Source organism: Camelus ferus, chromosome 19, assembly GCF_009834535.1.
Source record: "Camelus ferus isolate YT-003-E chromosome 19, BCGSAC_Cfer_1.0, whole genome shotgun sequence".
Classification (NCBI taxonomy): domain Eukaryota; kingdom Metazoa; phylum Chordata; class Mammalia; order Artiodactyla; family Camelidae; genus Camelus; species Camelus ferus.
The window spans coordinates 35670256-35697364 of NC_045714.1; the positions used below are offsets into that span (position 1 = coordinate 35670256).

At 49.2% G+C, this 27109-nt stretch overlaps 2 protein-coding genes across 6 annotated transcripts; both read left to right on the forward strand.

Annotated features, from left to right (window-relative positions):
• Nucleotides 1-2029: 2029 nt before the first annotated feature.
• On the forward strand, nt 2030-3112 carry LOC102507415 (splicing factor U2AF 35 kDa subunit-like). Its single transcript, XM_032462085.1, is given in 2 exon segments — nt 2030-2716; nt 2718-3112. Coding segments are annotated over 2 exon segments (699 nt in total). The 5' UTR covers nt 2030-2258; the 3' UTR covers nt 2959-3112.
• Nucleotides 3113-8266: 5154 nt separating this feature from the next.
• CCM2L (CCM2 like scaffold protein) lies at nt 8267-25273 on the forward strand. 5 transcript variants are annotated; one of them, XM_032462081.1, is made up of 10 exons: nt 8267-8394; nt 10531-10698; nt 12973-13056; nt 13149-13332; nt 14211-14671; nt 17770-17905; nt 19995-20058; nt 22395-22524; nt 23093-23231; nt 24113-25273. In XM_032462081.1, the coding sequence occupies exons 1-10, from the start codon at nt 8365-8367 to the stop codon at nt 24424-24426; spliced, it is 1710 nt and encodes a 569-aa protein (XP_032317972.1). In that variant the 5' UTR covers nt 8267-8364; the 3' UTR covers nt 24427-25273. The 5 variants fall into 5 exon arrangements, 3 of the variants coding, with proteins under 3 accessions (XP_032317972.1, XP_032317973.1, XP_032317975.1); XM_032462082.1 differs by having other exon boundaries at nt 17815-17905; XM_032462084.1 differs by having other exon boundaries at nt 23670-24214.
• The last annotated feature ends 1836 nt before the right edge of the window (nt 25274-27109 follow it).

Genomic DNA, 27109 nt, shown 5'->3' on the forward strand with positions numbered 1-27109 from the left:
GTGCCAAACTAACCACCCATATCTGACCCGTGCACCACCAGTTTGAAACCTCTGGTGCAAAACGTTGATAAGGTTCTGGGAAGCCCAGGAGAATCTGGAAACTCCTCTGAGACTTTTCTAGTCCAACTCTAAATCCCCACCGCCTGGCTCCAAGCCCTCTCAACCAAAAAATCCAGGGAGGTCTGGGCATCCACAAGATGCCTGGTTTGGGAACCATCATCTGATAAGGACTACAGGCTCCTCAAGTGCCTGGCATGGGGAGCAGGGTAAGGGCTGGGGTCTTCAATCTGGGGGCCCCTGGTTAGGAGCCCGCACTGGGTACAGGGAGAGTTCAGGTACAGGATGAGGACTGAAAGCCAGGACCCAACTGCCCCCCCCCCTGTGCTGGGCCATGCCACCCTTTGGTAACCCCAGGATGGCTCCCTCCCAGATAAAGCTGTAGATAGGGCCTGTGGGGGAGGAGCTACAAATCTCTGTACTGTGCTTTGTGATGTCTCAACAAAAAAGACTGAGTGAGTGCCAAGCCACGTGGGCAGCAGTGGGGGTGGGGCCTGCAATCTCTGATCCCCCTTCCCAGCCAGAGGAGGCTTCTGAGACTGGGGCTGGACCAAAAAGAGACTCTAATGTGCCCTTCTGGTTGGGAAGGGACTAGGACATTCCTGGGTTCTTGGTTGCTCCAGGTAGAGGCAAGGGGAGGAAGAGTAGGAAATTGTGGAAGTGGGAGACGAAGGCCTGGTCTAGGGATGGCCTGGTTCCTGGAAGGAGAAAACTTCCCAAGGGGAGGGGGATGGTCCTCTTGTGCCTGGCCTTCCCCCAGCAAGAAGGGGGCTGCCTCCTCCCCAGCAATCCTGGCCTTTATTCTATGCACAATCGTTGTAAGGGCAGCCCTAGGCCAGGCTGAAGGGGTGGGGGCCTTGGGACACCTGCAATAATCCCAGAGTGGAGGGTAGCTTGAAACAAAAGGGGTGAGAAAGGCGTCAGGTAGGAAAAGGATATTCTACCATCTCCCTCTAACCCACATCCCAGAATCCGAACCAGGCCTGTCTCCTCTGGGCTAAACAACCAAACTTGGAGGGACACCGTATAAACAGCCCCCAAATGCAATGGCTTTTTTCATAAACTAGCTGGCAGGGACCTGAAGGATTCCCAGAGCATCCTGTCGTTTGGGATCTTAGTATTTTCACCCCCGAGGATCCTATAGTTTGGGAGATTTTTCTCCCAAACAAGCCTCACTTCTTGAAGGATAATTACTTTTCCCTCATTAAATTAACTCAAGCTGAGCTTCTGATTGCAGACAAATGCTTCCAAGGCCTTGGGTGAGCTTCTAGGGCTTAAGGGTGGGGGGAATATCTGTATTCTATTGGAGCGTTTAATACACAATTCTCAAGAGCACTTGTAGGCCCCCATTCCTGCCTCCACAGTCAGGCAGGGTCTGGGACCCCAAGTTGGGAATCTATTTAATCATCCAGCATCCATTTTACTGACGGAGAAGACCCAGAGAGGCAGCCATCGGAAGGTCACACAACGAAGGTTCTTCGGGGTCCCACCAGAACACCCCCAGCCCTGATGCCCTCTCGCTTCCACTTTTTCTCCCACTCCAGGAACCACTAGCCATGCCTGAGGGGCTAATTTCCCTTCCTCAGCACAATTCTAGGTGATTCTCCCCTCCAGGTTCTTTCTTCCCTCCCTAATCGGCCCCTACCCTCTGCTCACCGGTGTTTCCAGTCCTGGTCCCACCTCCTGGTATTTACTACATCTGTGCCACTCTCAGTCCCGACCCCACTCACCCCTCTGCCCTTCCCCCAGGAGGGGGAAGGGGCCCCAAGCTGGGACTTCTGTACTGAGACTCTTTTGTACACCACAAACTTTTTGTATATTTTTAATTTTGCTGCGACATGAGATATTAAAAGTCATTTCAGTACGTTCTGTTTGTGTCCTATTGTTTTGGCTATTTTGGGCCAGAGGAAGGAGATGAGGAAGGAGGAAGCAGGGAGGAAGGATACTCTCTGCACCAAACCCTGTGGCTCCTTTAAGAGACAAAAGTATTTGATTGGAAGAATCATGCAGTACACCAATCTCCCTGTTGATTGGACAGAGCCTCAATCAATCAACCAGAATGGTGGGTGGGGCTTAAAGTTTTAGGGATTATCTTCAAATTGTTCGTTTACAGATACGGGAAAAAAGAGATTGGATTCCGCCGGGCGTCGGACGGGGTCGTCGGCGTTGGCAGCAGTGTTGGCGGTGGCTGCCGGTGAGAAATGGCGGAGTACTTGGACTCCATCTTCGGAACCGAGAAAGACAAAGTCGACTGCTCATTTTATTTCAAGATCCGAGCGTGTCGCCATGGAGACAGATGCTCTCGGCTGCACAACAAACCGACCTTTAGCCAGACCATCTTGATTCAAAACATCTATCGTAATCCCCAAAACAGTGCACAGACGGCTGACGGCTCACACTGTTCCGTGAGCGATGTCGAGATGCAGGAGCACTATGATGAGTTTTTTGAGGAGCTTTTCACGGAGATGGAGAAGTACGGGGAGGTGAAGGAGATGAACGTCTGTGAAAACCTTGGAGAGCACCTCGTTGGGTATGTGTACGTCAAGTTTCGCCGTGAAGAGGATGCAGAAAAGGCCGTGATTGACTTGAACAACCGCTGGTTTAACGGGCAGCCCACCCACGCCAAGCTCTTCCCTGTGACCGACTTCAGAGAAGCCTGCCGCCGAGATGGGGGAGTGCACGCGAGGAGGCTTCTGCAACTTCATGCATCTGAAGCCCATTTCTCGGGAGCTGCGGCGGGAGTTATACGGGCACCTTCGCAAGACGCATAGGTCGAGGTCCCGGTCCCGGGAGCGTCGCTCTCGGTCGAGAGACCGCGGCCGAGGTGGCGGCGGCGGCGGCGGGCGACCGGAGCGCGACAGAAGGCGGTCGCGAGATCGGGAGAGATCGGAGCGGTTCTGAGCCATGCCGTTTTTACGTATGTCTGCTAGAAAGTGTTGTAGTCGATTGACCAAACCAGTTCATAATGGAATTTTTTTTTTTAAAAAAAAAAACAACAAAAAAACCAAAGATGGATTTCTGAATAAAATTTGTAGTTATACAGTGAAAAAAAAAAGATTGGAGACAAACTTGCTAGAGGTCACAGAATGAGTCCATGACAAAGTCAGGACCTAGACTGAACTCCTAATGCCACTAAAACAAATGTTTTTTGAGTACCTACTACATGCCAGACACTCTTCTAGACATAGTGAACAAGAAAGATATAAAACCGTATATGATCCCTGCCCTCAGGGTGGGTATTGCCCCTAAAAGATCTCCCTACCTCCAGTGTTTCCACCCTTTAATCCAGTGGTTCTCAAACTTCAAAATGCATCAGAATTAGAGGGGACATACTTAAAATGGCAGATTTCCATCTCCACAACCAGAGGGTAGATAGAGCATGCCTGGAAATCTGAATTTTAAAGGCTCTCCAGAGGATCTGGTGCAAGGGGGGTCTGAGAATCTCATTTTGAGGACCACTGCTTTAATGCATCCTCCCCCAAATCTGATCATGGCATTTCCTGGCTTTAGAATCTCCCATGGCTCCCCAGGGCCTTCAGGATACAGACTGTTGATAAAAAGATGCACAATATAAAAAAGACAAGTTTATTCAGTGTCTCGCTGAGGACTCTAGCCCGGGAGACAGTCTCTTAGATAATGCTGAGAAACTGTTCCAAAGAGGTAATGTGAGAGGTTAGTATATAATGCGATTTTGGTGAAGGAGGTATATGCAACCAAGTATACATCTCACAGAAGGTTGCTGCTAGCCTTGAGGAACAGGTATCTTAATTAATGGTATCAGTGCTTTTCTAAGTATGGGAAGATACAAGAATCTAGGTTCATTAAAAATTTCTCCTGAAAATATCTAACTATCGGAAGGCCCATTCTGCCAGTTTCCCAGAGTGCAGAGTGCCTCATTCCTGATCTCTGCCCTGCACTCCTTTCAGGGTGTGTCAAAGGTCAGCAGCTGCAGTGGCTTATGACTTAACCCTTGTAGAGCCAGATGATTAGCAACCTTCCTTAGTTGGCAAGATCAAACCCTTTGCCTGATGCTGACTTTTCACAACCTGAACCCCAATTCCTCTTGATCCTCACCTCCATCATAGCTTCACCTCAAAGCTTCTCCAAACCACCATCTTCCTGTTTCTGTGAGCCTCTCCTGGTTGCCAGCCAAAGGCCTTTCTCACCATTCTTCCATGCAGGTAGAGTCCTATTTACTAGGAGCCCCCATCCCAAGTGCTCAGGGAATGTAGCTCTTACCTGGAGGCAAGTCGTGACTGGCCCAAGACTGTAGTTCTCCAGCTGTGGTATCCAGATCAGCATCACCAGGAAATTTGTTGGAACTGTTGATTCTCAGACCCCACCACAGACCTACTGAATCAGCCAGTGTTGAGGTGGGGAGCAGCATGTTTTTATAATCACCTTTCAGGTGATTCTGATCCACACCCAAGTTTGAGAACCATTGGCCCAAGATAATTCCCCTGAGGATTGGTGGGGGCAGTATCATGTGACACAATTCCCCCAGTATCCATGCTCACCTTTTTTCTATAAAGGAATTTTTAGCTGGGCACATGGCAACTCAGAATAAAAGACTGTATTTCCCAGTCTCCTTTGCAATTAGGCATTGCCATGGAAACAAATTCTGGCCAATGGGATATGAACAGTAGAACTTTGTGCTGCTGCCAGGTCATCCCTTTAGATGGAGGAGCTGTGCTCTCCCCTGGCTTGGTTTACCCTTTCTAGGGCTGGACTTTAGCTGTGTGGAGAGCCATCTTGAAGTTGAGACCAAACCCTAGCATGGTGGAGCAGTAAGACAGGAAGCCCCTAGGTCCTGGACACATGGAGTGGCCATACCTGCCCGGGACTTCTTATGTGAGGGAAGAGATCAACTTCTGTTTAAATTTAAGTCACTGTTATTGGGGCCTTTGTTACAGATGAAATATATCTTGGCTAATATACCTGGCCCCTTGATTCCTGAGGGAAGTCTTTTGAAGAATCTCTGAGGAAGTTTTTCCTTCTCAACAAAAAGACACCCAAGAAGGGGAAACCCTGGCCTCATCAAAGGTTGATAGCATCAAAAGCAGGATAATGATGAATGGCTTCATGTCTTTCTTGCTTGTTTCTACAACCGCCACAGCCCTCTTGCCAGCTGTATTTAGTTGGCTGGGGCTCCCAGAACAAAATACTACAGACTGGGTAACTTAACAGAAATTTGTTTTCTCACAATCCTGAAGGCTAGAAGTCCAACTTCAAGGTGTCAGCAGGATTGGTTCCTTACGCAGTTCCGTGCTTGGCTTGCAAATGGTGGCATTCTCTCTCACTGTGTCCTCACATGGTCTCTCCTCTGTGCGTGCCTGCCCCTGGTGTCTGTGCATCCAAATTTTCTCTTCTTAGAAGAACACCAATCAGATTAGATTAGAACCCACTCTATGGCCTCATTTTAATTTAATCACCTCTTCAAAGGCCTTATCTCCCAAAACAGCCACATTCTGAGGTACTGGGTGTTAGGGCTTCAACATTTTGGGGGTACACAATTCAGCCTATAATACCAGCAAAGCAGAAAATGTAAGGAACTTGATGTCATTTCTGAGCTGCTCAATTAACCAGCCCTAAAATCACTCACCATTGGACTTTTTTTTTTTTTTTGTCTTGAGAGATAATAAATGTTCCTTATTGTTTAAGCCAGCTTTGATTGGATAGTCTATTCTTAGTAGCAAAAAACATTGCATCCCAGGCACTGAATGCTCCCTCTGCTTAGAATGACCTTCCTGTCCACATGCCCTTCAAGGCTTGGCTTGAAGTCCACAGGCTTGGTGAATGGCTCCTGATTCTGCCTTCCCCAATCAAGTTGTTTGCCTTGTATCAAAGTTCTTTGCCTGTTTGTCTTTGTCTCTCATCAGATCAGTGTCAGCATATGCACTGCACACCGGCTTCCACATCCCCCGCCCCACCTCCTGTCCCTTGACAGGCATTAATAAGCAATTTCTTTTTCATTAGGAGTAGATCTGATTTTTATAATCATCACTCCAGGGCAGCCCCTGCTGGTCAACTGGAGATGGCTCAAAAGAAGTGAATCCTGTTTGCCACAACTGTTAAGTCTTTGAGGGCACAAACTGTTTCATTCATCTCATTTTTGATTCACAAGCAAGATTGTTAATAAGGGTTACCGTTGTATGCTTCTGATTCCATTTAATCCCTGCAGCAGCCTTCTGAGACAAGCGCCATTATTATCCTGCTTTTGACGCATGAGCCTGAGACAACGAGAGATGAACTACCAGTTCAAGGTCATACACATTTGAACCTAGGTCCACTTGTCTCCACCCATTTCCACTGACCTGTTCTAAGCACTTGATCTGTTCATGGTCCTAGATGGGGCAATGCAGGGACTACAGGGACCGTTTGCTATTTCTAGTGGCATTTGGAACCCTTCTTACCCTGTTCGAGAGTCCCAGCAGTTCAGTGATGTTTGGAGTTAGTCTGGGAATCACAGACTTTTCTATTTTACAGATGGGGAAACTGAGGCTCAGAGAGAAGAAAAGGCTTGCAAAAGTCAGTTATAGAAGTGCCAGAGCAAGAGACCGGCTTTCCTTCCCTGCTGCCATACTGAGGATGGGACTTTGGGACCTGCTCAGGGGTTAACTGGGAGTTTCTATGTCTGGGGCAGTCAGGGGTTGTGTAGTACATCCTGGCCTCTTCCTGTTGGCCCGGCAGGCGGAGGGAGATCTCACTTCCTGCTGTTGGGAGGTGACTGGCAGGATGTGGGGGAGCAGGAGAGGGTGGCTGTGTGAGCTAACACTAAGCAGCCTGGGCCATTTCCCTACCTCCGAGAGGGGGAGGGAGAGGGAGAGGGAAGGGGGTGTCCGGGAGTCCCCTGTAGCCCTCACATCCAGAGGCAGTGGGCAGCTCGGGCCCTCGCTCCCAGGGGCACTGATCTGGTGCACCCAGGCTTTCAGAAAAAACTTTCAAAACAATCCTCTGCATTGGCCCCTGCACTTCACACTTTCTGACAGCCTTCTCATCTGCTCATCTTTTCTGCCATACCTCTGACTGCAGGACAGGGCTGTAGGGATTACTCTTCCCATTGGAAAGACAAGGAAGTTGAGGCCCAGAGAGGTTACAATAAGACACGTGCCCTGGATCATACAGCAAACCAGTTCCAGGACTCGGGTCTCCAGAACCCAGGGGTCGTGGCCAGGTGAGGAGGGGTGAGTCAGAACCTTCCCAGCTGTCCTGGGTGGGCTGTGCAGAGTGCATAGGCCCTAGAGGTGAGGAACCAGGCTTCAGATTGAATCCAGACAAGGCCGCAATCCCTGGTCTTTGTCTCCTTCACTGTGTGCCATACTTGGGTCAGCCTCTGCAGCTGAGCCTGTCTTTAAAATCTGTATAACAGGTATAATAATGGTACCCTAATGTGAGGTATCAGTGAGATGAAAGACATAATAAAGTACTCAGCCCCAAATCACAAGGGAGCCTTTCTTCCCTAATGTTATTCTCTCAAGAGACAATAAAAGAGCCCAGGACACACAGATAGGTAGTTGATATTTATTGAGTGTTTCATATGTGTCAGGAGTTTTTCTAAGACCATGTAATTTTACAAATTCTCTCTGAGATCAGGCTGGTAATATGCCCATTTTATAGATGGGGGAAATTGAGGCACGAAAGGTTACAGGCTTGAGGTCATAACCCAAGTAAGTGACAAAGCCAGGATTCAAACTCAGGCAGACTGTCTGGGAAGCCCATGCATACTGCCTCCCTTAATTGTAATGATTCCTTTTTAAAATCATACCTTGCTTGGACATAGTATTTCACAGTTTTTTTATACAGTATTTTCCCACCCACTCTTTCATTTATTTCTCATCACAGCAGCCCACAGAGGAAGGCAGTGCTGACTCCTAATTTATAAAGGGGAGGGGGAAACGGAGGCTGTCAAAGGGGGAACTGATTTGCCTTGCCAAGGTCACACAGCAAGGTCAGTGGCAGAAGTAGGGGTGAAGTTTGGGATTTTCTGATTCCAAATTCAGGGCACCCTTCCCAGCCTTACTCAAATCCCAAGCCCCCTCTTTAGAAAGCCCATTGGCTGGAAGCCTTGGGGCTTTCTCCCCAGGTCAGTTGCTCTGGCTGGGATCCTACCGTTCAGCTGGAGGGTCCCAAGGCTGCATCCTCCACACCCCCACCCCTCTACCTCCACTCACTATCAGACAGGAGGGGCAGGAACTCCGGAGCTGGTGGAGTTTCCGACCAGGCAGGAAAAAGAACAAAGGAACTGCGTAGGGGAGAAGGTGGAGGGGGTGGCCTGGAGGGTGGCAGGAGTGGAGGGGACGCTTCACCATGGAATATGAAGTCAAGAAAGGGAAAAAGGTAGGTGGGAGTTTGGAAGGGATGTAGGGTAGAGAAATGCCCCCGGAGCTGGAGAAGTGGGAAGCCGGGGGTGGGGGGTGGGAAGATGGGAACAAGTGGCATCAGGAAGGCTTTTTTTCTTATTTGGAAAGACCTTCCTCCTCACCCTCAGGCAGCCAAACATTTGCGTTCCAAACTCCCTAACCTGTCTCCCTGCTCTCAGTGGCCTCTGCCATCCCAGCTACAGACAGAGAGACAGGCACCTTCCAGGGAAATCCAGACAGACAGATTAGTTTGGGAGATACTCCCAATTTGCTTCTCTGGTGTTCCTGGGAATTTCCTCCTGTAGCTTCTCAAACAGAAGGACAGACAGATGCCCAACAAACCCATTCCCCTGCTCCCTGCCTCCCCAGATAGAAGGACCTCAGCCAGGGTAATTCTGCAATATGAGGTTGCCTATTCAGGCTTGAGACACCTACCTGCTGCCCCGCTGGGCTCCAACCTAGACTGCCTCCTCCCTGTCTTTATACAGGGACCAGCTCTACTCCAAAGGCCTCAGTCTGGGGGTCACTCCCCCCAACCCCTAGATCTTTACCCCTTCCTGACTCTCAGAAATTTTCTAGTCCAGTTCTCCAGGCATCTCACCTGGTTGTCTTTGTGGTCCAGGGAGCCTCTCGGATTCCAACTCCCACTCCCACAGCGTCCTCTTCCCCTAGGAAACCTAGGTCGGGCTGTTTGAAAAGGCTCCGATGTGAACCTTGAGGGCTCCATAGGGAGCCAAGACACAGGTGCTTGTCCCCTCTTGGTTCATTCCTTCTATAGTTATTTATTTATTCAGCACTTATGATGTGCCAGGCACTGTGCCAGGTGCTGGGGATGATGCAGTGGTGAGCGAAGTCAGACAAGGTCCCTGCTCCCTCCCCATAGCTCACAGTCTAGTGGAGGAAGCAACTATTATTAAAAAAAAAAAAAAGCAATTAATTTAAAATTGTATGAAAGTCTCCATTTTGCAGTGCTGGGAGACAGAATATTAAGGGACCCAGCCCTAGACTGGTCAGTTTGTGCTGCGGTCTGATGGGTGGAAGGAAAGGGCGTAGGGAAGGGTGTTTCAGGCAAAGGAACAGCATGTGCAAAGCCCCATGGTAGGAAGGAATGTAGCAAGTAGGAAGAACTGAGATATGGCCGTATAGCTGGAGGGCAGGAGTGAGGGGCAAGTTGGGTGAGATGAGGCTGGAGAGGTGGGCAGGGCTGGACCTTTGAGGGCCACAGACAAAATATTTACTTCCCCACTCCACTCACACATACACACATGCTACACACACAGGATAAAACCTCAGCTCCGTAGCTGGCATTCAAGCCTTTTATAATTTGTTAATCTCATCATCCAGCCACAATGGACTACAGCACACATTCTCCAGGCTCCTGCTCATCCAGCCCTTGAAGCAGCCAGGGTTTTGCACATGCTGTGCACTCTGCTTGGAATGTCCTTTCCCAGATCGCTTGTTCTCATTTCTCAGGGCTTCCTTAGACTTTGTCCAGGCTCCATGATACTGATGGTAAAACGAGCTGGGCGTGCAACAGAACCGCCTGGGGCACACACTGAGGGCCACACTCACACTTTCCTATGAGGTTTAAATTCTGTCTTGGGCTGAGCTGGGGCCCTGGAATTTGCTCCTTTAACCTTGCTCCAGGCCATTTTTATGCAGGTATCTGCTGGATTATACTCGAATGTACTTATTAACCATTTCTAATTTTTAGGAAAGCACAGAAAATAGCTTAACAAATACCTATGCACCCACCACTCAGCCACGTTGAATGTTAATATTTTTCTGTCCTTGCTCCAGCTGGGCCGCTTCCTTAAACCTAAGTCTGGGCCTGGGCAGGGCTTCTGCCTTCACCTGGGTGTTCAGAATCGAAGGTTTGGAGCCAGACTGCCCAGGGTGAACCAGTGGTTCTACTGCTACTAGCTGGGGACCTCTCTGAGGCTTAGTGTCTCCATCTGTAAAATGGGAATCACAGAGGTAACCCCTCCACAGAGTCCTTGTAAGAATTAAATTAGACACTGTAAGTAAAATGCTGGGCATGCAAGTGCTGGATAAGATAAAGTCAGTTGCTGTTTTTGCTGTTTCCCCCCACACCGCGACCCACCTCCCCCAGGGCTTCGTGTCCCCTATCCGGAGGCTGGTGTTCCCCAAGGCCGGTCGCCGGGCAGCCTTTCGGACCAGTGTGAGCCGCCGGCCCCTGCACTCGATGCCTCTTTATCCTCCCGACTACCTCATCGACCCCCAGATTCTGCTGTGTGACTATCTGGAGAAAGAGGTCAAGGTGCGTGTGGGATGAAGAGGAGGGGTGGTTCTTGGGGTGAAGGGTGTAGGGGAAACAAGTTTTCTTCAACACTCTTAGGGGCCTTGGCTAGGTCTGAAAATTAAACTGGACAAAGACAGATTAACAGGAGAAAAGCATACACGTTTTATCAAATTTTCACATGTACACAAGAGCCTTCGCAAGAGAATGGAGACCCTGAGAAGTGACCAGAGCAGGAAGCTTTGACATCTTTTTGATAGAGAAACAGTAAATTTGTGAAGAAGAACTGCCAAGGCAGAGGGGTTTGGACTAGGTGTAGTAAGATGAAGTACCCAGACGTCTCAGGCCTCAAGTCCTTGTCTCTGATGATAAGGATTTCTCTCTTCTTCCTGGTTCCCTGAAAGGAGGGTACCTCTCACCTGGAAGACTTATCTTCTGCTTTCAGAGAAGAAGGGTGAGGTAGGGGAAGTCAGAGTGACCTTCCTGCCTCTGCTGTCTTCTCAAACTCCTTCTGCTTAAGATAGTCAATGTGCCACAGTGCCATGTTTTAGGGTGGCACATCCTGGACCCCATCAGGAAAGATCTTACCTCCCCTGCCACCAACACCTGACCAGCCTTTTCTCATACAGGGGAGGCTCAGGGGAAAGAGGCCTGGATTCAAGCCAGCCTCTCCCCTGCATCATGCTGTGGACCCTCAGCAAGTGTCCTCCACCAGCTCAACCTCAGTGTTCCCATCTCAACATGGGGCTCAAAGACTACCCCCAGGGGAGAGCAGATGGGAAAGTGCCCTGTGCACTGAAAAGCCAGACCTTCCTGTGAAATTTTACTGCAGTGACGTTGCTGCTACTCGGACAGTGTCTAAATTAGAGGAAGCCACTTCTGCAAGCCACAGGGACTTAGATCAACTCAAGGGCTTGACTTCTATTTCATGAACTCCATGATGGAGCAGTGGAGAAACCCCACTACCCAAGGAAGACTGATATGGGAGTAGAAGTGTCAGATCTGGCAAAAACAGGTGCCCAGTTAAATTTGAATTTCAGATAGGCAATGAATCCTTTTAATATTAGTATGTCCAAAATATTGTGTGGGACTAAAAATACTAAAAAAACAAAACAAAACAAAACAAAACAAAAACTACAAAAACATTAGTCGTTTATGTGAAAACCAAACTTAACCAGCATCTTACATTTTACCTGGCAACCCTATATGAAGGGAAAAGCTAACAAAGAAATCCCTTTTAAAAATTTGGCATAGAGGGAGGGTATAGGTCAGCTGTAGAGTGCATGTTCAGCATGCAGGAGGTCCTGGGTTCAATCCCCAGTACCTCCATTAAACAAACAAACAAACCTAATTATCTCCCCCACCCAAAAAAAAAAAAAAAAAAAATGGGGACTGAAATTTCATTGAGAATAAAAAGAAGTGGCTTAATTGGTAAAACTCAACTAGAAGAATAAAACTAAAAATAATGAAAAAAATAATGAAAAAAATTCTTATAATGAATAATATTTAAGTTGTGATAACACTAAGCTATGTCTAAGAATGAATGAAGAATTAATTTACTGATTTGAGATATCATTTTTCTAACAAAATTATATATTAATTTGATACAACACATTCTTCCCTTTCCATTTAACTTCTTCAACAAGATTATAAAGAGGGCCAGTGACCTGCACAGTCAGTTGACACTGTTCCTTGGGGTGGACAGAGCCAATCAGGCCAAGCAGGAAATCACAGGTGGTCAGTTCCTTCAAGTTATTATAGTGACTTTTGCTTCCACCATAGCTAAATAGCTATGTGCTCATAAAATAAGCTGATTTTAGCAAAAATAAGTTAACAGTGTGAGTGTGGGCTCTGTTGTGTGGGGTCCAGTTTTGCCACTTGTGGCTTTATCATATTGGGTAGGTTTAGCTTTGCCATGCCTTAGTTTTCTTATCCTTAAAGCAAGTTGGGGCAATGGATGGGTATAGCTCAGTAGTAGAGTGCATGCTTAGCACGCAGAAGGTCCTGGGTTCAATCCCCAGGACTTCCATTAAAAATTATGTAAAGAAAAAATTTTTAAAGCAGGATGAATAAGTGCATAATGCTCTCTAGACTATATCTGGCTCCTATGACCACTTTAATAACAGTTAATATCAGATTATTATTATTAATTATTATATTTATTATTATTAATTTAGATATTTCTATGTCAGTCTACCCGCACTGCGTCAGTGAGGTCAGGGTCCTCCAAGGCTTCATAATGACATCTCTCTGCCCTTCTCCCACCCCCCGCACCCCCACTCTGTTTCCATCCAGTTCCTGGGCCATCTCACCTGGGTCACCTCCTCACTGAACCCCTCCAGCCGGGACGAGCTCCTACAGTTGCTGGACACGGCCAGGGTGAGGCTCCGAGGAGAGGGAAGGGCAGGGTCTCCTCCCCTCCTCTTCCACCCGAAGCCCCCGGGACTCAGGAGATCCGACTCGCCCCACAGCAGCTGAAAGAGTTGCCGCTGAAGACCACGGCGGAGCAGGACAGCATCCTGAGCCTGTCCGCCCGCTGCCTGCTGCTCACCTGGCGCGACAACGAGGAGCTCATCCTGCGCATTCCCACGCACGAGATAGCCGCCGCCTCCTACCTGCAAGACGATGCTCTGCACCTGCTGGTGCTTAAGACTGGTACAGTGGGCGGGCCTGGCCGGGGGCAGGGCGGGGATTTGAAGGGGTAGAGAAAAGGCCCAATGCCTAGTCTTGGGAATGGGCGTGACCTGGAGCAGGAACGGGGCCTGAAACATGATGATGGGGTGATGGAAAAGGCCTGACCAAATTACCCAGAGACTAGGGGCAGGGCATGGCCGTCTGCAAGAAGACGGAGCCCAAGGATGAGGCTGAACCGTGGGCTGCCTGACCCAACATCCTGAGGCCAGGAGGCTGATCCTGGGAAGGATGGAGAAGTCAGAATCCTGAGGCCTGAAGTTAAGGGGCGTGAAGAGTAGAGTTGTGGCAAGGCTCTGAAGCTAGGAGAGAACCTGGGGCTAGAGGCGGGGGTCTAATCTGGGAACTGGGCCATACACCGTGGAGGCGGAGCTCGCGGCTGGGTTAGCCGCTGGGAGATGTCAGACCCTGCCTAGCTAGGGGCGGGGCCTGAGGCCAGGACTGGGATTGAGGGGGAATCCGGAATTCAAGGAGGGGTTCCTGAAACGAGGGACAGGGTCTGAGTTAAGTGTAAAGAGGGAGGGGACAGTCTGACCACTACTGTCGGACCAGACGGCAGGATCTGAGGCTAGGAGCATCGGAAGGGGGTTGGGCCGGCGGGACGGGCCAAACCCAGGGGTGGAACCCAAAAGGGAGGACTCGGAGCCCGGCTGGGTCCCGCCTCCTGACTTTGACGCCTAGGGTGGGACCTGAGAGCAGAGGCGGGACCAGGCGCGGCTGGACCACTCCCCCACCTCTCAAGCCCCTACCCCCGAGCGGTGGGGTCTGGTCCTCCAGCTGGCGATAGAAGAGGGCTCTCAGCCCGGATCTCCTGCTGCTGACGCCCACCCGGCTTCTCCTAGGTCTGGGCGTGGATCCGGTGCCAGCCGGCGTAGACGCCAGCCCCGGCGGCGCAGGGCGCGACCCCGGCCAGCCAGGCGCGGCGCCGGAGAAGCGGCGGGTGGGCACCACCGAGCGGCGCCACACCATCTGCAGTCTGGACTGGCGGATGGCGTGGGGCGGGGGCTCGGGCTCCGAGGCCCGGGCCGGGGGCGGCGGCGGCGGCGGCAGCCTGGAGCGCCAGCGCGCCGGGGCGCGGGCGTCGGGCAGCTGGGAGCGGAGGCAGACGTTCAGCGGCAGCTGGGAGCGGCGGCACGGCGGCGGCGGCGGCGGCGCGGGCAAGCCGGGCGGCAGCTGGGAACGGAGGCAGGCGGGCGGCGGCGGCAGTTGGGAGCGGCGCCACCCGGGCCCCAACCCTCTCGACCCTCAGGACCCCAGCCCCGACGCCTACTGCAACCTCGTCATCCTGGCTGTGGCCAACAGGGTGAGCCTGAGAGCACCCCGCGCCCCTGCGCCCGGCCTGCCCGGAGCCCTCCCACCCCCGACCCTGCCCCATTCTCGAGGTTCCTGAAGTCCACCCCGGCCTCTTTACTTCTCCCTCCTTCGGCCCTACGCAGGACTTCTGGTACTACCTGCGTGCCCATGACGCCAAAAGCCTTCTACACTCCAGCCCTGGACACCTCCAGGACACCTCCCCCTTCCTGTCCCAATGGGCTGAAAGCTCAAAATGCCCCAAACAGACTTGATCTAACCCCTCCACCAGCCCTGCTCCTTCTCCAAAATCGTCAGTGTCGGCACTACCACAGTTACGATCATGAGGACAGTAATCACCAGTGCGAATTGAGTGCCAACCTGTGCCAAACAGGAAACCAGCCTTAACTCATTTCATCCCCACAGTAACCCCTAGAGGCAAATATTGCAATCATCCCCATTCTATAGAGAAGGAAGCAGACCCAGAGGCTAAGCAACTTGTGCAAGGTCACACAGGAAGCAGGTGGTGATTTACTGGGACCCAGAAGTTCAGAGCCTGTACTCTTGTTAACGGTGGCAGTCACCCAAGGCAGAAGCCTTCCTGCCTTTTTGCCCTCCCCTCCCCCATCCTCCATATTTACATTTTACATTTTATTCATTTGATCATGTTCATTGAGTGCCAGTGTATGCTAGGCATTGGGCTGGGTGTTGTGGATACAGAAATGAACAAGACATATTTAGTGTCCTCCCTTAGGGAGTTCAGACTCGCAGACACATTCAAAGCCCTGAGCCTTGTAAGCTTTTTCTCTGACCTCTATATATCAACCCCACACGGCGAACAAAACAGACATGGTGCCTGTGTAGAGGAAGAGGTAGATAGTAACCAGTAAACTCAGACTCTGGAGCTGACTTGAAACACTTTCTCACTTGGCGTCCAGCTCTCCACATTCCCCTGGTTTTCCTACCTCCCTGGCTCCTCCTCAGGAGCTGGTGCCTCCTCTTCTTTCCAGCCTCTTAAGGTTGGAGTCTCCCAGGCTTAAGTCCTCGATCCTCTTTCTCCTTTGTCCACACTCATTTCTGGGTGACCTCCTCTAGTATCATGGCTTTTAAAACACCGAGAACTCCCTAAATGTTATCTCCCACGAAATCTCCAGATATGTTTCTCTTCTCAGCCTCTCCATTCAAAGGTCTAATGACTATCTCACACCTAACACGTCCAGTTGAGCACCCAGTCTCCCCAAATCTGCTCTTCCCTTGGTCTCCCTGTCTTGAATGGCAGTTCTGTACTTCCATTGCTCAGCCCAACACTTACAGTGAGCTTTGGTCCCTCTCTCTCACACAACCCATATCCACTCTATCAACAAATCCTGTTGGAGTTTCAAAATAAAACCAGAGTGCAGCTACATTTTCCCACCCACCACTGTCCCCTGCCACCAAGGTCCCTGCTCCATCTTCTTCCATTGGGGTGGTCCAATCACCCCTCACTGGTTTGGCCATTGCTCACAATCTGTTCCCCCGCATGGTCAGAGTGGTCCTGTTAACGCATAAGTCACATCATGTCACTGCTCAAAACCTTTCAGTGGCTCCCCATTTCACTCAAAGTAAAAGCTAATGTCCTTACAACTGCTTACAAAGCCATCCACTTTGTTACGGTGGCCCCAGCCACCATCCTCATTTTCTCTCTGGCCTCATCTCAGGGCACCTGTGCATTCAGGATGGTTCACTGAGCTATCCTCAGCACCAAGAACCGTGCCTGGCACATGATAGGTGCTCGATAAATATTGAATGGATGGATTAGCGCATCCTCTGTTGCTATACATTGTGATGGGGACCAAGAAGAAATCAAGCAGGTTGTCATGATGATGATGGGGGAATTCCAGAGGGAAAATGAGTTTGTGCTTTTTAAACTGAAATGTGGAGGAGAGGAGAAGAGCAAATTCCAAGCAGAGGGAACAGTGAGCCCGGTTTATCCCATTGGCCTGTGAGGGATTTAGGCCTCATCTAATTCACTTCTGAGACCCCAGAGCCTAGCCCAGTGGCTGCCACACAGTAGGACTAAATAAGAATTTGTGGAATGAGCAAATAACTGAAGAGTTGTTTTCCAGGAGTATCTGAGCCTCTGATGTCCTATCTGAGGCATTGTGGTCCCAAGGAGGGTACAGGAGTTAGAGTCAAAAAACCTGGGTGCCAAAATTAACCCCAAAGCCATGAGCCTGCTGTGTGAGCCTGGGCGAGTCACTTAACCATTCTAAGACTCCATCTCTTTAACTATAAAATAAGGATCCTCTCTTCCCTATCCGTTCTGTAGGGTTATTGTAAAGATCAATCCTGGTTTAATGATTATTTCACCTTCCCATCCCCAAATGCCTATCCTGAGTTACATGTTAATTATACCCAAGGCTGACTTTTTTAGAAGCACAAAATAAGAAATGGCTTCCTGAAAATGGCTTCATCTTTCTGTCCTTGCTTAAAGACTTAAAGAGTTAAATTAAAGAGGCAAATTCCTCTTTGAAATTTGCGATCGCAAAAAAGTTTCACCCGAGAACTTAAATGCCTTTCTTCTATCAGAGACTAAAGCCTATGTATTCATCCTGCTTCATGTATTCATTTTGCTTCCATTTTTGCCCTGGGTGCTGGGAAGCTCATATCTAAATATGGCATCCAGTAGTAGTAACTGTGTTGAGCCTAACATTTTCTTCTTCTTTTTTTCCTTAAATTGAAGTATAGTTGATTTATAATGCTATGTTAATTTCTGGTGTACAGCATAGCAGCTTTCTACCTATAAATTAAACTAAATTAGGGCTTATTTTAGATAAGTTTTAGGAGGGCCCATAATTCCCCCAGATATTTGGGGTGCATGTGTGCATTTTTCAGGGCAGAAGAGTTACAGTTGTCACTGGATTCTGTGAAGGCCAGTAAGTGGCTATTTCTATAAATACATTTCACCCAGCGTGGGGCCATATAGTTTTCACGGGAAATGTCCTCTAAGTTGATTTAAAAGCATCCCTAGGTGTGTGTGTGCCCCTGTGAGCCTCCTCACACTGCATTTAGGAAGCAGGGGCATCCTGGTCACTGGAGAGGGCCTGAGCTCTGCCCTCCTCTCTGGACCAGGATGCTGCCGAGGAGTCCTGCGCCCTCATTTGTCAGGTCTTCCAGATCATCTACGGGGACCAGAGCATTGAGTGCGTGGACCGGGCCGGCTACCACTACATGTCCACACCCGAAAGGCCGTGGCTGTGCAGCCGCAGTGAGTACTCCCACTTGTGGCCCCCTGTCCTGTGAAACATCCTGAAAGGCCAGGGGAAGGGGGATGTCCCTGGACTGGGGAGAAGGAAAGCCTTTAGGGGTCTTGACCCCTTCAGCAATTACAGCATATCCACAATATGTAGCTAAAACAAAATATCCAATTTCATAATCACCTCAAACCTAGCTTCTTCATAGGTGTTCCGGTTGCCAGATTCAGATCGACCCCCTCAGAGCTGACCTTCTCTTTCTCTCTTTTGTCTTTGGTGTCACTGCTTTGCCAGAACCTAAGCACGTGCATTGTTTATTGAGCCGTCTAGCCCCACTAAGACTCTAGGTCAAAACCGAGATTTCTAGACTGGTCCTTGAATGCAGTCAAGGGCTGGGATGAGAATGAAACCAATAGAGGTATTTATTGAGCACCAACTAGGTGCTAAGCACAGTACTGTTGTGCCAAGTCTTATTTAATCCTCATAGCAACCCTGTCTGTCCCGTTTGCCACTGCATCTCATGTGCCTAGGGCAGGACCAGAGATAGATGCTTAAGGCGTATTTTCTGAACGGATGAAAGAACTCTCTGAGGCCTTATGAATCCAGTTTTACAGATGAGGCCATTAAGGCTCAAGGTAGCCAATAAATTTCTCAAGGTCACACAGCTGGTGAATGGCAGAGTCGGGATTCCAAGCCAGGTGTGTCTGATTCTAAAGCTTCTCTCTGGGACAGCCTCGCTGCCCATGCTGCCTTCAAGGCCACTACGTGAGCTTCCTCAGCCACAGCCCCTCAGCATGGTCCCTATTTGCATAGCTTCAGCATCAGGAAGCTGGCTCTTCCCTTCTGAAAGGCACTCTCATCTGTGGGAACAGTGGTTACTGAGAATTTAGGAAAGTTCGTTGACTCTCACAGGGATGATGGACAAATAAATGAGATCATTCAACAAATATTTCCACAAATTCATTCAACAAGTATTTATTGAATGCCTCTGTGTCAGATTCTGCTAATCAGCAGGATATACTGGTGAGTAAAACCAGACATAGCCCTCCCTCGCTCTGAGGCTTGCATTGCTGGGGGAAGCCAATAATAATTAAATAGTTACACAAATGAAATGTACCCACACACTGTGCTATGAGAACAGATAAGGAGGAACCAGCCTCTCCTGGAAAGTCAGGGGAGTATCCTGAGGAAGTGACATTAAGTAAACCAAAGTCAGGAGGGCGATCAATATTTCAAAGATTGCCAGAGAGCATGCAAACTTAGATGAAGTGATTTTTTCTTCTCTTAAAAGATCAGATGGCTCATCAAACACCATTTTATAGACTATAAATGAATTTTATGTGTTATTACTTTCCAAAAATCTTTTAAAAAATGTGTTCTTTTTTAGAAAATTTCTTTTGGGGGAGGAAGTAATTACGTTTATTTACTTACTTATTTCTAATAGAGGTACTGGGGACCTTGTGCATGCTAGGCATGCACTCTACCACTGAGCTATACCCTCCCCACATTGCATTTTATTTATGTATTACCTGTGTATAGAATTGCTCTTTTCATATAAGATAAATGTCAAAGTAGTAAAAATATGCATTAAATCAATTATGCACCCCTTCTTCCCCCAAAAAGATCAGAAGGGTGAGGCTACTACCTGAATTCACTGAAATGACAGGGCGAGGGACAGAGCAAGTTCTCTGGAACTGGTGCTGTTCTCCCCTTGTGATTTTGAGTTCTTTTCCCTCAAAGTTCTTCTTTGCTTGCTCTCAAACACACACAGTTTATAAAACACTACCTCACCTATTAACCTGGCTTGCTATCCCCAAGGCCCCCATGAGGTAGGCAGAAAGGTGGTATTGTCCCAGCCTTGAGAAGTTGAGGGCCAGGAGAGGGGTAGTGAGTTGCCTAAGCTAGGCTGTGTGTTGGTGGTGGGGGCACATTTCACTCAGAGTAAAAGCCATCACCTGTACAATTGCTTAAAAAGCTATCTGCTCTCCAGCCAGGGTGGGGGCTATCTGACTCCAGGGTGGGGCTGAGCTTGGCACCTCTGGGAGCCGAGGATTTTGGCCCCTGCTTTGCTGCTTCTGACAGCCCTCTGTCTGCTGACCCCAGGTGAGAGCTGCCGCACGGACGGGACTTACGCCTATGACGCCGACTTCAGCTGCTGCAGCTCCTTGTGGGTACCCTGCCAGGGACCCCATTCTGGTCCCCCCTAGCCCTGCATAAACAAGGTTGCTCTTTGAGGCATTCTTGAGACCCTGCGGGCAAGAGAGGTGGGAGAAAGTGACCCCCCCACCCCCGCTTGATTTGTGCTGAGACACTAAGCCCTGAGGATGGGGGTGGTAAACTGAACTTCCCAGGCTCCGCTGAGCTCGTAGGATCTGAGCCCCCGAGAGGCCCAGGGGGCAGCCAGAACCTAGAACTGGGTCCTCATGGGCCTGCGGCTCTCTCCCAGTCATCCAGACACAGTGGCCTGCAGAGGCCAAAATCACAGCCAATGCCAAAAAAAGAAAAAAAAATCATTTTGATTTACTTTAGTTTGGGCTCCATGGAATAGAAAACCCTGAAAAAAGTAGCTTGAACAAGATAGAGCTTTTTCCCCTCTGTCTTTTATATAAAATAGACTAGGAGTTCATGGCCTCGTGGTCATCTGGGACCTAGGCTTATCTTTTCCTCTCTCTTTAACATTTGCTTTCATCCCCAAGGTCACCTCATAGACCAAGATGGTGGTTATAGTTCCAGCCATCACAGTAGCATGCCAAGGACCTCTTTAAAGTGCTCTGCTAGAATTCCCATCTGACAGCCTCTGCGTACAACTTGTTGGCTAGAATTTGGTCTCGTGGCCACAACTAGCTATAAGCAAGACTAGAAAATGCAGGCTTTTTAAAAAAAATCTAAGTTGGGAACATTGTCCAGGGTTCTATTTAGGGTGACCAACCACCCTGGTTTGCTCAGGATTAAGGGGTTTCCCAGGACATGGGATTCTCAGTACAATAACCAGGCAGGTCCTGGGAAAACTGGGACAAGTTGGTCACCCTAGTTCTTTACTAAGACTTTTGACTTGATAAGGAACAGTCTCTGCCAGTGATACATGCCTTACTTTTTTTGTTTTCCTTTTTAGTGGCAATATATTTACCTTCCTAATACTGTGTGCCCTTAGGCCAGTCCTTAAACAAGGACAGATGACAATCATGAGCTTGCTGTGTGCCAAGTATTATTCTATAATGTACTTCATTTAAAAAATCTACATGACAACATAACAGTAACTGCTGTTTATTTATTGCTTTGTTCATGACTCTAAATGCTTTACAAATATTAACTCCTCTAATTCTCATGATGACTTTAATTTTTATCATCCCATTTTATAGATGGAGAAACTGAGAAATAGAGAAGTTAAGTGGCTTGACCCAAGGTCAAGCAGCTAGTAAGTTGTAGGCCTGGGGTCTGAATCCAAGCAAGCTGGCTCCAGAGTCCACACCCTTAACCACTAAGCTACACTGCTTCTCTAAGGGTAATAACGGAAGATGGTTCTGGAACAATGTAGAGACCAGGAGGCAGCGGCCCACGGCTGACTTTTATTTAAGCAATATTTATTGAGTACCTACCATGTGCCAGGCACTGTGCTGTGTGCTAGGGATACAGTGGGGAGCAAGACAAGGATGAGTCCTGTGCTTGGCACATAGTAGGTACTCAACAAGCAGAGAAAACCAAGATCCCCACTCTTGCATGGTTTACAGTTTAGCACAGGAGACAGTAAAATCACTATTATTCAATAGCAATAAGCATCAATGAACACTAAAGAGAAGCTTAGAGTCCTGAGAGAGGCTGTGGAAACGCTATAGTCACCCAGGGAGTCAGGACAGCCTCTCCGAGGTGATGACATTTGAACTGAGATTTGACGAATAGAAGGGGGAACAGCGCTCCAAGTGGAGGGAACAGCAAGTGCAAGGATGCTGAAGCAGGATACAGCCTGGTGTGTTTGAGGAGCAGCCAGGAGGCCACTGTGGCTGCAGCAGGGGTGTGAGGGCCAGAGTGTCAGAGAGGACATTTGGTGGGGGCATCTGAAAGGCCTTGCCTGCCACAGGTAGACTTACAGACTTCGTGACCACATTTGACAGAGGGTCTAACCTGGCTAAGGGGATCAGGAAAACTTTCCTGAGGAGGTGACATTTGAGATCCAATGATGAGGAAGAGTTAGCTAAGCAAAAGACAGGGAAAGAGAGGCATTCCAGGCAGAGGGAACAGCATGTACAAAGGCTCAGAGGTGAGGGGGTACTTGGAGTATTAGAGGAAAAGAAAGAATGCCGGGTGGCCTGAGTATAAACAGCAAGGGTGAGACCAGGCTTGAGAGATGGTCTGGGACCTGATTATATGGGACCTCGAAAGCCAAAATAGGATCTAGGATGAGGCCCCCAGCCCAGGCATTGGTGGCAGAGCTCCTACCTTCAGCCTATCACATGGACAGGAGCTGGAAGGAGGCGAGTGAGGATCCCTTTCCCCCTGTCCCTGCAGCAATAGCTCCCAAGACACATTCGAAGCGTGTTACAGCGGCACGTCCACACCCTCTTTCCATGGCTCCCACTGCAGCGGCAGCGACCACAGCGGCCTGGGCCTTGAGCAGCTGCAGGACTACATGGTCACGGTGAGCCGGGGCAGCCAGTGCAAACAGCAGAAGCAAAGGCCTGGAGGCCGGAGAAAACGTGGGGTATTTCAGGAATCATGAATTGTCCTTGACTTAACTGATGCATAAGACCTCAGAGGTCTGGGAAGGATGTGAGGTTAGGAGAGTAAACTGAGTCATCTTGTGAAAGGCCTTAACGAACGTCAGCTGGCGTTAACTGAATGCTGGCTATATACCAGGTGCTGTTCTAAGCACCTTTTATGCATCATTTCTTTTAATCCTTTCAACAACCCAAGAGGACGTGCTTTCACTATCCTTACTTTGCAGATGAGGAAAAGAAGGGTTAAGGAGGTTGTCTCCTACCCACAATCCCAGAATTGATCAGTGAAGGGGCTAGGATTTGAAATCAGGCAGCTTGAGGTCACATCTCGTTCTTAGATGCAGCCCAAGGGGTCTGGATGTCCCCCAATAGGCTGGGTTTTCCGAGGAGGGCTGGGCCAGATACACCCTTAGAGAGGGCTCTGGGTCTTTTGGGCAGGGGTGGGGTGGGGGTTGCTCTTGGGATTCATCTTGAACGGTGTCTCCACAGTTGCGGAGTAAGCTGGGGCCCTCTGAGATCCAGCAGTTTGCACTGCTGCTGAGGGAGTACCGACTGGGGCTGCCCATCCAGGACTATTGCAACGGCCTGCTGAAGCTCTATGGAGACCGGCGCAAGTTCCTCCTCCTTGGTGAGCCCCCTGCCCGGGTTAGGAGAGTTTAATCCGTAACCCTCAGCCTCCAATAAAGCTAAGATCAGGATATCCATGAGGCACGGTAGGAAACCAAGGTGCAGAGAAGGGAGAGGACTTGCCTGCAGTCTCAGAACCAGGAGAGAGAGCACAACACAGCAAAGCTGGGAGAGGGAATGATTTTTCCTATTTTAGCCCATGAGGAATCTGAGGCTCAGAGAGGCTAAGGAAGTTGTCCAAGGTCACAGAGCTAACAAGGAGAGCTAATGATAACAGGAACAGGAATGAAAATGTTAATATAATGATATATTATATAGTACTATGTAATTATTATAATACGAATAACATGTATTTGGCAGTAACCATGTGCCAAACATCATCTCATTGAATGCTCTCAGTTCTGGGAAGCTGAAATTATTACTTGCCCTCATTTTGCAGATGAGAAAACTGAAGCTTAGAGAAGCAAAGTACATAGATCACAAAGCTAGTAAGTAGCAACGAAAGTAAAACGGAGCCCACGATGTGTACTAAGTACCCTGTTTAATCCTCACAGCTGCATCAGGAGAACAAGTGCAATTATCTCAGTTTTACAGGTGGGGAAAGTAAGTCTCAGTAATTATTAAAGGAGGGTTGCCCAACTAGTAAGTGGAACTATAACAATCGAAATAATAATGACAATAATAAGCTATCATGTAGTGAGCAATTACGGTGTGCCGAGCATTGTGTGATTATTCTCTGGCTCAGAGAGTCAAGGAATTTTGCAAGGTCACACAGCCAGCGAATGGCAGGGAACGGATTTGAACTCCGCTCCCCAGAGGTGAGTCCTACGTGGGAGGGGAAGGGTTGATCCGCGAGGAATCACCCTGCCCCTCGGCCCGCAGGAATGCGGCCTTTCATCCCGGACCAGGACATCGGCTACTTCGAGGGCTTCCTGGAGGGCGTGGGCATCCGCGAGGGCGGCATCCTCACCGACAGCTTCGGCCGCATCAAGCGCAGCATGAGCTCCACGTCGGCGTCGGCCGTGCGCAGCTACGACGGCGCGGCCCAGCGGCCCGAGGCGCAGGCCTTCCACCGGCTGCTGGCCGACATCACGCACGACATCGAGGCTCTAGCCCCAGACGACGACGAAAGTACAGATGAGGAGGCCCGGGGCTCCCCGGGCGGGGGCGACGCGGCGGAGGACAACTACCTGTAGCCTGTGCCGCCTGGACGGGGAAGAGGATGTCCCCGCACTCACTCTTACCTGTGGACCCCATCTCCACGGCCCCCTCCTCAAACCCCAGCCCTGGGTCTCCCCGGGTCTGTCCCTGGGGTCTGTTTCTGCCCTGGGGGCTCCGGTCCATGCAGTACCGAGAGTGTCCTGCAGGGGGCGGGACCCTAAACCGGGCTCTGCCTGCTGGACTGAGCAGTGAACAACTTTGCCCCGTTAGCTCCGAGTGCCCGGCCTCAGGACACTCCCTCCTTCTCCAGACTCCGCAGCTTTCTGGAGGCCAGAGGAGGGATGAAGAGTAGGCTCCACCTGCTGGCCAATTGGGAGAAGAATTCCCAGAGCCAGGAGACCTCTGTTCCTCCTATTTTACAGTTTGAGAAACTGAGGTTCCAGAGGAGGAGGGACTTGAGGGAGTCTCCTGACTCCCCTTAGATGTTACCTCAAACTGACCTACTAAATAGTGTAGAGGATCTTTTTAAAGCTCTACATGGCAGGATCTCCCCTTCCCTGATGGCATGAATTAGATGGTCAGTGTGGAAAAGAGGTTTCTCTCTACTGAGAGTCCACCGAGAGGTGGGTGATCTGGGTCCCAGTCCTGACTGCAAGGCTCTGAACAGGCTTCTTGTTCAGATCTTGCATTTGGAGCTGGACAATCCTAGGCCTCCTGTCCGGTAGGGGTCCTAGCCTCTCTGTGACTCTGATTTCCTCTTCTGACCAAGAAGTCTGCCCCACCAACCTCACAGGGTGGTCATAGGTGTTATGGAAGTTCAAGACTATAGTGCTGGGTCAAACACATGGTAGGCACTCAATAAATGCTGTTCCCTTTCACACTTGAACACTTTCTGACTCAGTTTGCCTGTCTTTGCCCTGTGTGCAATGGGACGGGAACTGGGGTGGGGGTGACATCTCAAAGAGACCCTTAGGGAGCTCACAGTTTGGGAAGAGGAAATAGGACTTGCCCCTCACAGCTCTGTTACAGTCTGGCTCCATGCTCAAGGTCCAAACGAAAAGTACAGCCACTGAGTCTAGGGTAGTCCAAGAAATCTGACAGGGTTGGAGGGGGAGGGAAGTCAGCGTCAGGACAGCACTCAGCACAGCCTCAGTAAAGACACATAGGCTGAGAGGAAGAAGCCCTAAGAAGAGACCTGCATAGAAGAGCTAAAATTTAATTCTCAAACTTTACTTGGCTTTCCATGGCCAGGTACATGGTAACTACTGTGAGGCTGGTACTATTATCACCATCATTAAAATAATATCATCATTATTATTAGGGCTTTGGATCCGGAGAGTTCCATGGTTCATACTCAGTTCGTGGCAAATGACCATCATAATTGGTCCATGCAAGGCCCTTCTGATGTTTTACTTACATTCCCCAAACTCCATCCACACATTCCTACACTCCTTCCCCTCCCCACCACGGGCACCCATGTGTGTATTTTTATATATCTCTGGACATAAAATATACGATGTTGTGTGTGTGTGTTTATATTACATAAATGGTACTAGGTAAGGATTCATTTTAGTGTTTCCTTTATCACCCATAATATGTTTTTAAAGATCTACTCATGTTACTATGGAAAAACCTAACTTTTTATATCCAACCACCTCTAAATATTCCAGGCTGAGCATCTGCTGTTTTGTTTATCTGTTCCCCCACTGATGGACATTCAGGTTGCTTCCAACCCCCTCTTACAACAAACAACACTGTGATGAACATCTTTGTGCATACCGTGCTGTTTGAAAACTTTTTTGGTTTTCTACCCAAGGACAGAATTACTGGATTACAGGGCATATATGTTTTAATTTTCACTGAAATCTGCTAAAATGACTCCACTAACAGTATGTGAAGGATGCTGTTCCCACATTTTCAGCAACTTCTATGGTTTCTGACTTTGTACTTTTTTGCATAGTTTGAATGTAAGGTGGCATCTCATTGCTGTTTTAACTTGCATTAAAATCTCTGGTAATCCTGAGATTCAGAACCTCCTCCTATACTTGACAGGCAATAAGGCTTCCCCTTCAGTGAATTGCCTGTTTGTATTTTTTCCCGTTATCTATTGGGTTTCCTGTCTTTTTCTTGTTGATTTGCAGGAGTAGCAGATATATTTTAGATATTAATCTCTTATTGGATATTGTTGTTCCAAATATCTTCTCCTAATCAGCTTGTCCATCTATTAAGTTTATTTATGGCAGTGGTTCTCAAACTTTAGCATGCATCAGAATCTCCTGGAAGGACCCATATCTGGCTTACCCCATATGTGAGGCTCTTATCCTGTCTACCAGCCTTTGGGATACAATGATCACAGGCTGAGGCATTTGGACCTGCGGCTATGGGGAGCCTTAGTAAGTTCCTGAGTGAGGCAGCCGTGAGGGAGAAGTCCGTGGGCAATGGGCAGGGGCCAAAGAGATAGGAGTCCCCTTTAAAGGCCAGCAGGCTTTGCAAGAGGATCAAACTCAGAAATCACCTAGTCCTAATATAGGTCCAGCAACAGGGCTGCTGAGAGATGCTGGGACAGCTCTTACCCCACAGCTCCGAGGATGGAGCAATTTCCCTCATACCCCACGGAAGTCCCCACCCACTCCGGAGCTACTCTCTTACCAAAGCCATGTAACCCCTTGATTTCTGAGGTCCAAAGAACCCAGGCTCTGAGCATGGGGCCTCTGACCT

Coding starts and splice junctions, on each gene's coding strand:
- CCM2L (XM_032462081.1), top strand. CDS start 8,365: ATGGAATATGAAGTCAAGAAAGGGAAAAAG. Junction 10,699..12,972: donor ATCTGGAGAAAGAGGTCAAG/GTGCGTGTGGGA, acceptor GTTTCCATCCAG/TTCCTGGGCCATCTCACCTG. Junction 22,525..23,092: donor TGCAGGACTACATGGTCACG/GTGAGCCGGGGC, acceptor GTGTCTCCACAG/TTGCGGAGTAAGCTGGGGCC.